The 12,531-nt window shown below is 42.9% G+C and overlaps 3 protein-coding genes across 6 annotated transcripts in view; 2 read left to right on the forward strand and 1 right to left on the reverse strand.

Annotated features, from left to right (window-relative positions):
• dock3 (dedicator of cytokinesis 3) overlaps window positions 1-3,396 on the forward strand; it is a 55,600-nt gene extending 52,204 nt beyond the window's left edge. For 2 of the 3 annotated variants that reach the window (XM_037772845.1, XM_037772847.1), the window contains one exon: window positions 532-3,396. In XM_037772845.1, the coding sequence (XP_037628773.1) occupies window positions 532-1,140 (609 nt within the window). In that variant the 3' untranslated portion in view covers window positions 1,141-3,396. The remainder of the gene's footprint in view (window positions 1-531) is intronic. The other variant, XM_037772846.1, reaches the window with a different exon arrangement.
• A 2,667-nt stretch (window positions 3,397-6,063) lies between these two features.
• The window catches only part of LOC119489592 (poly(rC)-binding protein 4-like), a 42,397-nt gene continuing 35,929 nt past the window's right edge, over window positions 6,064-12,531 (reverse strand). The window contains exons 13-14 of one of the 2 annotated variants that reach the window (XM_037772248.1): window positions 9,613-9,782; window positions 6,064-7,013 (exon numbers count right to left, since the gene is read on the reverse strand). In XM_037772248.1, the coding sequence (XP_037628176.1) occupies window positions 6,668-7,013; window positions 9,613-9,782 (516 nt within the window). In that variant the 3' untranslated portion in view covers window positions 6,064-6,667. The remainder of the gene's footprint in view (window positions 7,014-9,612; window positions 9,783-12,531) is intronic. The other variant, XM_037772249.1, reaches the window with a different exon arrangement.
• Window positions 8,314-12,531, forward strand: part of LOC119489590 (dystroglycan-like) — a 73,936-nt gene continuing 69,718 nt past the window's right edge. Inside the window, exon 1 of the mRNA XM_037772245.1 lies at window positions 8,314-8,433. The gene's annotated coding sequence lies outside the window, so the exon portion shown is untranslated. The remainder of the gene's footprint in view (window positions 8,434-12,531) is intronic.

Here is a 12,531-nt window from a genome sequence, read left to right on the forward strand (position 1 = left end):
TAGTCATATCAGATGAAAAAAACATTGGCTTTTCTTCCCCTCTCCTCTTCTCCTTTTTTTCTCTTTATGATGCTGAAATTGTAATCTCAGTTTTGAAAAACGCATTATCAATTTTGGAAATTACATTTTAAGTCTTTTGTTATGGTAACCCTGCCTTCGCAGAAGCTCCCATTTCCCAAGTTGTCAACTCCCACACACTTACAGTCAGTTTGTTAAATATACACTGTAGCAATGCCTGTTTGATTGAGTGTAGACACAGTATGTGTTTCACTCCAGTAGTCAGGTCATAATTACGAAGCCATTTTAAAGTGCCTCACTGTCTGAAATACGGACAATGTCAGAATGATGAAGTAGTTGTTGACTCTTTATCTTCTTTCATTTGCAACATGTAATTCCAATATTTCTCACAGCATGTGAAGGCAGTGTGTTGAAATCCAGGTTGTCTTGACAACGCTGGACACTTCGTTAACTGTAAGTTAGGAGAAATACACCCATGACACCCACTATCTCTCTGCCTCTTTCTCTCACCAGTCTCCTCTCCACCCGATCCCTGGCTCTCCCACCAGTCCTCAGTCAGCTTTGGGTGGCAGTAACTCCACCCTGTCCGGCAGCGCCAGCAGCGGCGTCTCCTCTCTGAGTGAGAGTAACTTCGGAGGCCAGTATCCAGACCCCGGCCCCATCAGGAACGACGCACTGGAGCCTCTTCCCAGTCACCTGTGGTCCCCCCCTGACGAATACCTGGCCTCTCCCTACTTGCACATCCACTACGGCGGACCAGAGCTCGACTCAGTGGACCCAGTCCGCCCCTTCCACTACCGCAGCCCCGCCTCGCACCCGCACAACCACCCGCATCCTCACGCTCACGCCCACCCCGGGATGGACGGCCACTCCCACGGGCCGTTGCCTCACCACCACGCTCCCATTCACGGCCCCCACCACATCCCGTACCGCAGGCCTCAGCCTCCGGCCGTGCCGCCTAAACCCTACCTGAGAGAGGGCTGCATCCCCGAGGAGGAGCTGCCGCCTCAGCCCATCCCGCTGCCCCGCAGGATCTTCCACTCCCCTCACGGCCACCGGGAGGACCAGGGGAAACACCCCTGGGAGCAGTGCATCAACGAGGAGCACGAGGAGACCCAGTGATGAAGAGGCTCCAGCTATATTTCAGTTAGTTCTCCTTGTCTTCTTCCCTTCATTTGCACTGAATGAAAGGAGCAGTAATAGGAAGAGTCTCATGTGAAGCAGTGTTCAGTTGACCCTTTAATTTAGTGCACATGAAGGAAAGGAAAGAGGGAGTGAACGTTGATGAATCTACAGTACGAGGCACAACTGCCGTCACTGCTCCGTGTGGCCTCTTAGATATATAATTAAAAGAAATGAATCTGTTGAACAATAACACAGATTCACTTTGTTCAGAAATTGATATTGATTGTACACAAATGTACAACCCGTCTGTGAGCATGTTTTTTCATTTGAGAATAATACGACAACCGTTTTGTGAAACATGACAACCGTGATCATAACCAACATGATCCCCCCGGTGCAGTTTAAGCTCTGAACTCCCGTCATTTTGCTTTTCATGGCATTTTCACAACACGAGGCGGCAACGACCGAAGGTTATTATTCACAGCGAAGTGACTTCTCTGCTTTAAATGCTTCATATATATGAATTCTTATTTTGATAAATAAATACAAAATACATTATAGTGTTTTCAAAGGCTTAATGTCCATTATGTTTTCCAAAACACTGTTAAGTGCTCCTTAATAGTGAATCATATCAAATGGCGCACTTTGATACGCGTTGCTGCCGGGCTGTCATGAATCGACTTGCAGCTCTCCTCTTTGGACCGGCACCTCAAGGGACATGAACTTGAGTCACTGACGATTTCCCTTCCGTACCGTTGCGTATGGAAACCTACTACGTGAATGTATTCAGATGAGATGTTCTATTTGTATTGCACAAGCTGCAATCTTGGTTTTTTGTTTAAGTGCTTTAAGTTGAGTCTATGTTGAAGAAGTCTCTATTTGTCTCTTTTGTGTGACAAAGATATCTCCAGAGGACGGAGAGGGGAGGACAATGACAGACAGGTATCACACCTGTCATGTTTCATGTTCATGGTGAATGGAACGAGAACTCTCCACACCTCAACCACCTGCTGGACTCGGAAAACTAACACCATCTCTCTCTTTCTCCCTCCATCTTTTTCCTTCTCTGTATGGTTGTCAGACCATGTTAAGCAGTGAGGGCTGAAACTGGACAGCTGCAGTGGCATTTGCGTTGCGTCTGATGACACTGTTTAGACCCCCCTGCCCGCTGAGTGGCCAGTCGAGGAGCCCACTCAGACAGCGTTGGAATCGCCTACCTGCCTTAAGTGCACTCAAATGCAGTTTGACCTCTCACCCGGACTGTGAGAAGCTCATTTAGCGACAGCCGTTCTCCTTTTCATTCTGTTCACTATACGCTCCCTGTAGGAAAAAACAAACAAAAAAAAGATATCTACCTAGTGATGTTTTGTATGGTTTCGTCCCGCTTTGGTTTCAGGTTGTTGTTTGGTTTGTAGCGCTAATAATTCTTATTCTGCCTGCGGCTCTTTCTCAATCACCTTCTGTTGTGTGAAAACTAATGATGTGTTTCAGAAGAAGCCCGGACTAAGAGAGAGGTTTACTTTTTATGTGGAGCAGAAGAACAGCGCTGTTTATCGCGATGCAGTGTGTTGGAAGGATATAGCTAATATTTTAACAATTTTCCTGGTTGTTTTTTTTTTTTTTTGCAGGTGGATGCTTTGTGTTACCGTACATCAAGTTGTCAGCTGACTAGACAACATCTATTTTTGTATGTGAGATCATCAGTTGTGTGAACATATTTCAAAGACAGAAGGTACTGCATCAGCTGCTGTACTTTGTATGGAGATGGACCTCTGCTTAGATATATACAATATGTGAGTATCTCTTGTGAGGCCGATGGCACTGAGGAGAACTGGTGACTGAAGTGATGCTCAAAATATAGGTACAATAGAATTTTTCAATGTAAATTCTGTTATTGTACATACAGCAGTATTGTGAAATATTTTTGAGAATTATTGCAGACGCCCCAAAAAGGTTTATCGTTGTTTTGTGTATATACATGTACTCCAGAGATCAGTGTAATTGATAAATATCTATAATCAGTGTTTGAAAAAGGACAAATCCATTAGACTGTGGCCGTCTCCACCGTTCTTGACTTTGAGTCTTCTCATATAAATACTTTATACACTTTTCAATGTGCTTTCCTGTACATATGGTGTTAGCATGATCAAACAGTGTTTGGTTGTAAAAGTGGTTTTCCTACTCCCATAACTGCTGTGGTATGGAATTCATTAACGATGCCAAACATTAAAGACAATCTTTTATCAGCTCTAACTCTTCCTCCTTACCTTTGCTGTGCTGTGATTGGTGGAGCAGTGTGTCAAAGTGGACAGTAGATGGCGCTGTTTGTCATGAAAATGCATGAAGCTGACACCACAGTGGTGAGAATGCAGGCAGATTTTGTTCTGCTTGCACTGTTTTCTGAGTGTGTGTGCTTCAGTGGTAGACGTATTGAGAGATCTTTTACTTAAAGCAGCTATAGTCAACATAATATGAACAATGGATCAAATGACAATGTGAAAGGGGTCACCTGTAGTTATAAACCTACAGAGAATTATCACCTGAATCTGCAGCTCTCCTCGCTTTTACAACACTTTATAGAGTTTCAGCTCATTGTTCATCGGACAGATGAACAATGAGCTGAAACCCACAACGTTACTGTTTTGATTCACTCTCACCGCTTTCGAAAGCGTCGTTTTCTGGTACAGCAGACAGCTGTTTCCAGCAGAATAGCTCTACATAGTGAAGCATTTAGCAGCCAAAGAGCCAGATATTTCCCTCAGGAGTTGGTAGAGTCCCAAAACAAAACAGAGCCAAAAGAGGGTGAATAATTGGACTTAGAATCACCAGGTGACCAATATTATTAGTGATGCATTAAAGGAGCAGATGTGTGTAACATTTCAGGGGATCTATTAGCAGAAATGGAATATAATATTCATAACTATGTTTACGATAGTGTATAATCACCTGAAACTAAGAATCGTGTTTTCGTTAGCTTAGAATGAGCCCTTCATATCTACATAAGGAGCGGGTCTTCTTCACAGAGTCCGCCATGCTGCTCCGCCATGTTTCTACAGTAGCCCAGAACGGACAAACCAAACACTGGCTCTAGAGAAAATCTTTCACGGTTTTACATTGCCTGAAGGCCACCGTAGTTCTCCAACACGTTTGTGAAACTGTGGTAACGTGAGCCACAGAGTGCAAAACCGTGGTACCGTCAGCCACCGTCTGACTTCCATTGCTCCTAAAGTAGTGTTATTATGGTAAGGATGGCCTCTGCCGCGAAATCCTACACACTGTACCTTTAACATGTACGCAGCAATTACTTTGTTAGCAAAGGTAACAAGTAACTAGAGTAGTCAAATACATGTAGTGGAGTAAAAAGTACTATATTTTCCTCAGAAATGTAGTGGAGTCAAAGTGTAAAGTTGACTCAAATGGAAATACTCAAGTACTTCTAAAGTTTACTTAAGCACAGTACTCGAGTAAATGTACTTAGTAGCATTCCACCAGTGGTGTGCATGAAGTGTGTGTGTGTGTATGTGTGTGTGTCACACAACCCATGGGTCCACCGCAGAAGAAGAAACACATAAAAAGACAAACTCTTGAGTTGCAGTGACAGCTAAGGTCCCTGCTCTCACCAGCTCAAGCTTCACGCCGCCACCAACGACATACTTTGATATTCAAATGCAGCATCTTTTTCTTTGATATATGATAATGCAACTGGAGTTAAAGTTTTATTCCTTCGTGGAAAGAAAACATAACGTGGTCTGTGTTACAAATAAATGTAAGGGGGTTGTATTGGCAACTCCTTCTGCAAATATGAACATGGATCACGGATGCTTTGGAAGTCACTTTACACCATCTGTGTAATGAGTAGTGATGTGTGGCCTAGAGGTGGCACAAGTGACCCATTGAGGATTCCTGTAGGATAGTTAGAAATAATCTGAATCTAATCTGATTGGAAATACAGCATTCAAAACCATCATCTAAGAAGAATTTATATATTAACAGTAGATACTCTTGTAAAGGTGTAGAAGGATATTTTAGCTCATTCAGTAACATTACGGCTGTTTATTATTCTTTCTTTAATATTAGGTAGATAGATAGATTGATAGATAGATAGATAAATAAGATCATATTTTAGCCTTCACTTGTTGGACTTCAGCTGAATAACACTGAAGTTGTTAGCGTGGGCTGTGTGTCTGTTTGCCTCTGAAATGTCATTGGTAACAATGAGGACTGTGTCTCCGTGTCTCGCATATCCATGATGCAGTCACAGAAAAAAAAAGAAAGCAGAAGAGTTGGGATGAAAGGATCCTAGCTGCCTCTCCAGAGGATGATGATGCTGTGGTGCATGCTGATGTAGATACTGACTTTCATTTTTACAGCGTCACTGTGGCTCCTCTCATTTGCACAGCTCTCTCTCTCTCTCTCTCTCTCTCTCTCTCTCTGTTTTTGCCCCTTTTCTTTCTTCACCTTCATCATGTCTTAAAATCTCACTGTCTTAAGGGACTTACAGTGAGTGAATTCTGTATAATAATGTGCCCTCCACACTAGATCTGTTTTTGTTTGTGCCCACTTGCGTGCATGTCAGTGCAACGCCGGCGTGCAGGCGGAGCTCTTCCCTCTTCTGGGGTTGCGTCGTCTCATTCTTCTGTTATTGTTTGGGGCACAAGAGCACAATGATGTGAAAAGCATCTCTCACACATTCTGGCAACTGGAATGACAGGCTGCCATCTAGCCGTCTGTTTGGAAGAAAACAAAAATAACCTGCTGGATCTGGCATCGCATCTCTTTGCATGCACTAGTTTCCTCCTGAATGTGTGCGCTGCTACATTAATTTGACACAGATTTGGTTCAAGTGTTGTGTTTGAAGCAAATTAACAGACTGGCAGCCTTTTGTGCACAAATAACGGTGGAAAAAGATGAGACAAATACATCAGGAAACAAAGTTTTTAATAAATGAAACAATACTAATAAATAAAGATTAAACAAGTTGCACATTCAAAATAAAATCCAACAAAACGAACATAACACTGAACAGTAAAGTACAGTACCATAGCACAGATTATTAAAAAAAAACAAAGTCCCAACCCTCCCAGACATTTACAAATTTTCTTAAAAACTTCAAGAGGCAAACATAGACATTGTATAAAAGCATCATACAGTAGAGCATTTGTCATCTGAGTATAATTTACAAATTTATTGAAGGATAAATACTTATAGCTGATCTCTAACTCGAGACACACATGTGAAAAATGGGATTTAAACATGTGTTTCTCAGGTGAGGTTCCAGCCCTGTTTTTAGTGATCAATAACAGTGATGAGGTGACGACGAAAGCAGTCCATCAATTCATGGGAAACTCACAAATTATCTATAACCGTAAATAACGTTTTAATAGCTTTTATCCACATCTCCATTGGTCTCTTCTCTGTTGGTGCATCACAGAATAAAAGTCAAGAGCATCTCTGCCGGCGGATATGGCTACATCAGGCGTTGTGTGGAAGAAACACTCCTCCATCTGACTCCCTAGAGGCTTCGTCAGTAAGGAGCAAACTTCTGTCTGTCTGGCTTTTTGATGCAGTTGGCTGAGGAGATTTTGGCGGTGTAGGCGGCCAGAGTGGTGTGGGAGGGCGCTGCGGTGACGGCCACGGTGGGGCCCTGGCTGGAGAGAGTCAGAAAGGGCATAGACTTCACCCCCAGCAGGCTGGAGAGGGGCATGGCACCGTACGGGGTGCTCAGCATGTGCGCCGGGGTCAGGGCGCCCATGGTGGCCATGGTGGGTGCAGGGGAGCCAGCTGGGGAGCCCGACTGGGTGAAGGCCATGTTGAGGTCGACCGGAGCGCCCATGGTGGCGGCCTGAGCCGTGGATTTGGCTGTCTCTAAACTATGAGGGCGGAGATAGGAGGAGGGAGGACAGGGAGTCATGGAGGAAGGACAGAGAATGAAGATTAGAGGATTATACTGTTGCTGCAACACTGGGGGAAGAGCATGGAAATGTTTTAAAGAGGAACTCCACTCCAAGTCTTGGTGTGGGGATGTACCATCTCACATCCGCCACTCTGAGTATGAGCTCTTACCATCTGGCATACAGAGATACAGAGTCCGCAAATGCAAACTGAACCTTTTTAAAAGCTGTTTGTGCCCACCTAGATCAAAATTTTAAATTTTAAATAATGTTTCTTGAGGCTGTAGGGTTGTGCAATAGCGTCATGATGTTCTTATTCTTATTCTTATTAGTATCTCTTATTTATGCTGTTTTATATAGATCTTGGGCAATATCGGTAATCGTTATGTGTTTTTCTGTTTACATTTGGATTGTTGGTTGTTTTTTCTGTTTCTATTTATGGATGCTGCTGTGGAGGCAGCTGATGGTGTGCAGCACTGAGTCCAAGACAAATTTCCCCAAGGGGACAATCAAGTGTATCGTATCGTATCGTATCGTATCGTATCGTATCGTATCGTATCGTATCGTATCGTATCGTATCGTATCGTATCGTACCGTATCGTACTCTTCTGTTTGGCGTCCTAGAGACCTCAGGGGCTCAATCAACATACTTAACATTGTTTTATCAGCTTTATAGTCGCTTATAAACATGCTTTTGAGCTGATGACATGTTTCAGAAGTCCACCACAGAAGATGATGCGTTACTTCTTTTATTCTATTAAACATGTTTAAATACAGTGGATTTTTACACGCTCAATATCTGTGACTGGTGGACACCGTTCAAATCCCAAATAAGCAGTGATGGAAGTAACTAAATACAATTTCATTTGTTCTGTGGTGGAGATTGTTTTTATTTATCCTATTTATTAACGCATTTAGTAGCATTTTTTTGAGTGCTTTTGAATTCAGATCTATTAGGGCTCTTAACAGAGTATTTCTACTCTGCAGTATTACTACTTTTACTTGAGTAAAATATCTGAGTAGTTCACCACTGCTCTCCTTACTGTAACAAAGTCGTTTTGTGTGCACTTGTAGGTACTTTTTTTGAGTATTTAATTAATGCATCTACCTTATGTTCCATCCGGCTGGCACGCTCAGTGATCCAAATCAAACGCACCCAGGATGTTACTTGACCAGGTGCATGCTGGATCTGGTTAACATGCTAAATGCTGAACTGCTATTTTCAGTGAGAGGTGTGAGAGGACTTTCTGATGTTGTTGAAAACTTTGAGGACCGCAGTGGGACACAGAGGCTGAGTGGACTGGATATGTTCTCCTTTGAGAATGAACGAGCAGAGAAGTTGAACCTGGATCAGACTGAGGAGGAACTTCACAGGTGCACAAGACTCCAGGTCAGACAGGTGAGTACAACAACCTCGCTGGGATAGTTGTAATTCTCTCCAGAGAATAACGTCAAGTGTTGTATGCTTGTGTGCTCATTACAGGTTGTGCAAAAACAGCTTTCTCTCTGCTTTAATATGTGTGTTTGTGGGCTGCAGCTGCTGGTGTCTGTTTAAATACACCTCTGTTTTGTCTGCTTTGCTGATGTTTCTTATTCTACTGTTGTTTCTATAAGAATTGTAAGCTATTTATTCAACTGATGTGGCTTAATATTGCTTGTGGCACCCACCGTTGTGTCCATAGCTCTTTTATTTATTGTGACATTTTTGTTGTCTGAGTTGTGTCCTCTTTTCGGGTTGATAATCAGTTGTGTGCACAGGCTGTCTATTGAAAATTGTTGGTTTGTAAATAAGGGCTCTGCCTCTGCGTGGTGTGATGTGTGTGCTTGGCATGTTAATGTTAGTGTTTTGTAGCCTGAATACGTTCTTTAATGGTCTATCATTTAACATCATCCACAGTCTTTTCCATATTTGGTCACCGAGGAAGTAAAGCCAATGTTAAGAAAACACAAGAGTTAATATGGGACTGTTCTTTTGTTTCTCCATTTTGGAAGTTAAAGTATTGGAGAGCGGTAGGAATTATTCAGATTTAGATTTAATTATACAGGGTCAACCTGATTTTGTAGTTCTTTGACATTTGGTCTCATCTTTTAATTTACATAAATAAAGAAACATCATAAGCAGTACATATTAATTCTATTTTTATTGTGAACATTTGCTGCCCTATTTCTGTTGCATATGTTGCCTTGCCCTTTTTCTCTCTTTTTATTCTGATTAATTTTATTTGTATTAACTACTTTTATGTGCCTAGATTTATCCTGTCACCTGTTCTTCAATGATTTACTCTAAAACTTTGTCTTGTGTGGCATTATGATCTTTAAATATTAGAAAAGATAATTGAGAAAAAGAAGCCAGTGCTGCGCTGCATATACTGAATTCCAACAAGACACTGCTTCCATGTCGTACAATACAACCGGGCTTTTACTCATTCCCTCGAGGCCAATTATACCAGCAGCACAAGGACATACCTCATTATCACTTATCACTCTACAGCGTGACCTTTGACCCTTTTAAACCAATACTTTTCTCTCAGGCGTGCACTTGCGGTGACTCATTAGATGGCCGTACGCCGGGCCTTACCAGGAGGTAATGAGGTACTGGGCCAAGTTGATGCTGACCGGCGTTCCTGTGATAGTGACATGACGGTCACTCGTCCCGTCCAGCTGGCTGCCGATCTTGATCTGAGCTCCTGACACCTGCCTGATCTCGTTGATCTTAGTGCCCTGACGGCCGATGATCGAGCCGATCAGCTGCAAGAGAACAGAGGCGGAGATGGATTTGTCAGTTTGATGGAAAAAGTAGACAAGCTTTACAAAGGAAAGGCTTCGATAAATCATTTGCTTTTTCTTATAATGCTGATGAAAGTGATTCTGACTAAAAGGCCAAAAGCAAAAAAACACTAGAACAATATCAAAATGTGCGGTGCTGTTGGGCGGACTTAATGCAGTCCACTTTGAATATTGCAATTACATTGTCTTCAGTGGATTGGTCATCCATCATGCATGTCAAAAGCACTTTTTTTTTTTACCGGAGTCTCCCGTAATTGCTACTGCATGTGCACCGGTAAAAGAGACGAGAGGAGGCACATTTGCCTCTCATTAATCTGAGTGGCTAAAAGGTTATTGATTCCTCAAAGTGGTGATGACTTCCCAAACAAATCACTTCCCAAACACATGCCAGCTAGATGCATCTCCGCACTAATGGAAAACATAATGGGAAAATAACTCAAATATATAACGTACAGTCCCGTCCGGGGCTTGAGCGCTCTCACTCTCTGCTGAGAGTAGATTAGACAATGACATGAGTTTTTTATTGCATTCCAAAATACATTATCACTTTTGTTCTGCTTTCATTAGCCAACCTGGACCCCTGCCTATTAGCGACAATAGATATTTAACAGAGCCAAAGCTCGCGGGGCTGCGTATCAGCTCAAGTGCAGGGTGTCAGGGCCCAGCGACGGGGTTATGCTGCCAGATATATAGTGAGGGGGACAGACAGTGATGAAGCACTTGTAGTATGCGTGAGTGCTGGCAGCTTAGCAGCGGCTGACGCATGCTGTAGGTAGAAATACACAACACACGGACACACTCGTCCCTGCATTTCACATTCCTTTCCTGAGAAGTAAGCAGCCTGTTCCACAGTGTCTGATTTGTCACACAGCGACCTGGTTGGTCCGCCTGGCTATTATTGGCTCAGCAGTTTATTCAGGGGGGGAAGAGACACACTGAGAGCAGCCAGCTCGTAAAAGAGCAACTCCAGAGACAATGGCCACTACAGACCTCAAATCACAGATAACGTGTGTCCCCCTCTCCCCCCCACTGAGACCAAGAATCTCCACAGGACCTTTTACACCAGCTGTCAATAGACACCAGCTGTCAACAGCTCGCCCACTTTGGTGTGCATGACCTCACACAACAGAATTCCTCTATGAACAACCTTAAAAAAATGCAAGCAGAGCTAAATAAACAGCCCAGTCCCACAGCAGTTCGTGAAATAGTCATGAAATTTAATGTATAGATTCGTGTACATAGACATGAATTAAACATTTTTTTTGTGATGGTCTCCACGAATGTAATTAATCCACGTAATTGTGAACCGGGAAGTATAAAGAGTGGTGAACGCCGCGTAGGGAGGAGGTATGGTGGGTCAAAAAACACAGGACTTTCGCCCAGGAGACCGGTGTTAGTGTCCCGTGTGAAACTAGTAGTCAAAGTTGATTAATTTGCCACGTAACTTCCGTACTTAAGTTACGGCACTTCCGGTGTTATTTTAACCCAAACTATGGTCTTTTCCCAAACCTAACTAAGCAGTTTTGTTGCCTAAGCCTAACCAAGTCGATCTATTCTTTAAACCTAAGTAGTTTTGTTACCTAAACTTAGCCAAGTCTATGTTTTCCCAAACCTAAGTAGTTTTGTTGCCTAAACCTAACCAAGTATACCTATTCCTAAACCTAACTAAGTAGTTTTGTTGCCTAAACCTAACCAAATCAATCTTCTCCTAAATCTAACTAAGTAGTTTGCTGCCTATGCCTAACCAATTTGACCTACTCCTAAACCTAACTAAGTAGTTTTGCTCCCTAAACTTAACCAAGTCGATCTATTCCTAAACTAACTATACTTAAACTAAGTCGTTTTATTTTGAAAAGACTGCGAGCGTAAAGTGACACGTGCGTCACGTGTTGTTGAAAGTCGTGCCGAGCGTCACGAAAAAAAGGGAAATTCATATCTATGTACACGAATCAAATAGATTCAATTTCGTGACTACTTCACGAACTGCCGTGAGACTGTGTTGAAAGAAATGACACGGGAGACACTGCTTGCCGATGCTGTGTTGATTATTTTTCATGAGCATTCAAATAACATCAATGCTGCACTACATTACTTCTGGTCCTCAACTATAAGTGGCCTACATATTGTTGAGTTCCTGCTGAGGCAGTCATTTGAAAGGACACAGGAAGAGGGATGGGATGGTGAGGGTGCAGCCATTTTTCTTCCGGCTAAATCTTCCCCGCACAGGAGTACAGTACATACTGCTGACTGGGTGTAAGCAGTTTCTCAATGCATCTGTGTGTGTGTGCGTTCAGTGTGTGAGCACAGAGAGTAGGATTGTGTGGCCGGGCCTGAGGGGGGAGGACGGAGGGCTGAGGAGGCTCAGTCATGGCTATAAGTCCTCTCTTCTGGAACAATGGCTGGAGCTTACAGCTGTCCCTGTCACGTATAGCGCTGGACTCCCTCATTCCTCTGATGCATTGTGCCGCTCGCCATGTGGGGGTTTGCTTGGTTAAAAAAGCCTTCAGGCATTTTAGAAATGTTGTTGAAGGGTTGGTGCTATATTCTATACAGTACAGTGAAACCTGATCAATCTCTTCTTCCCTCTATTGTAAAACAAAGACAGCTAAGTGAAAATTAATTTCATTGTCTGACATTTCTTCTTTGCCGATACTTGTACTTGAAGTCATATTTTGTACTGCAAATTTGACAGAAGAGAGCATTTCATATC

This window comes from Sebastes umbrosus, chromosome 6 (genome assembly GCF_015220745.1).
Source record: "Sebastes umbrosus isolate fSebUmb1 chromosome 6, fSebUmb1.pri, whole genome shotgun sequence".
NCBI classification, from domain to species: Eukaryota; Metazoa; Chordata; class Actinopteri; order Perciformes; family Sebastidae; genus Sebastes; species Sebastes umbrosus.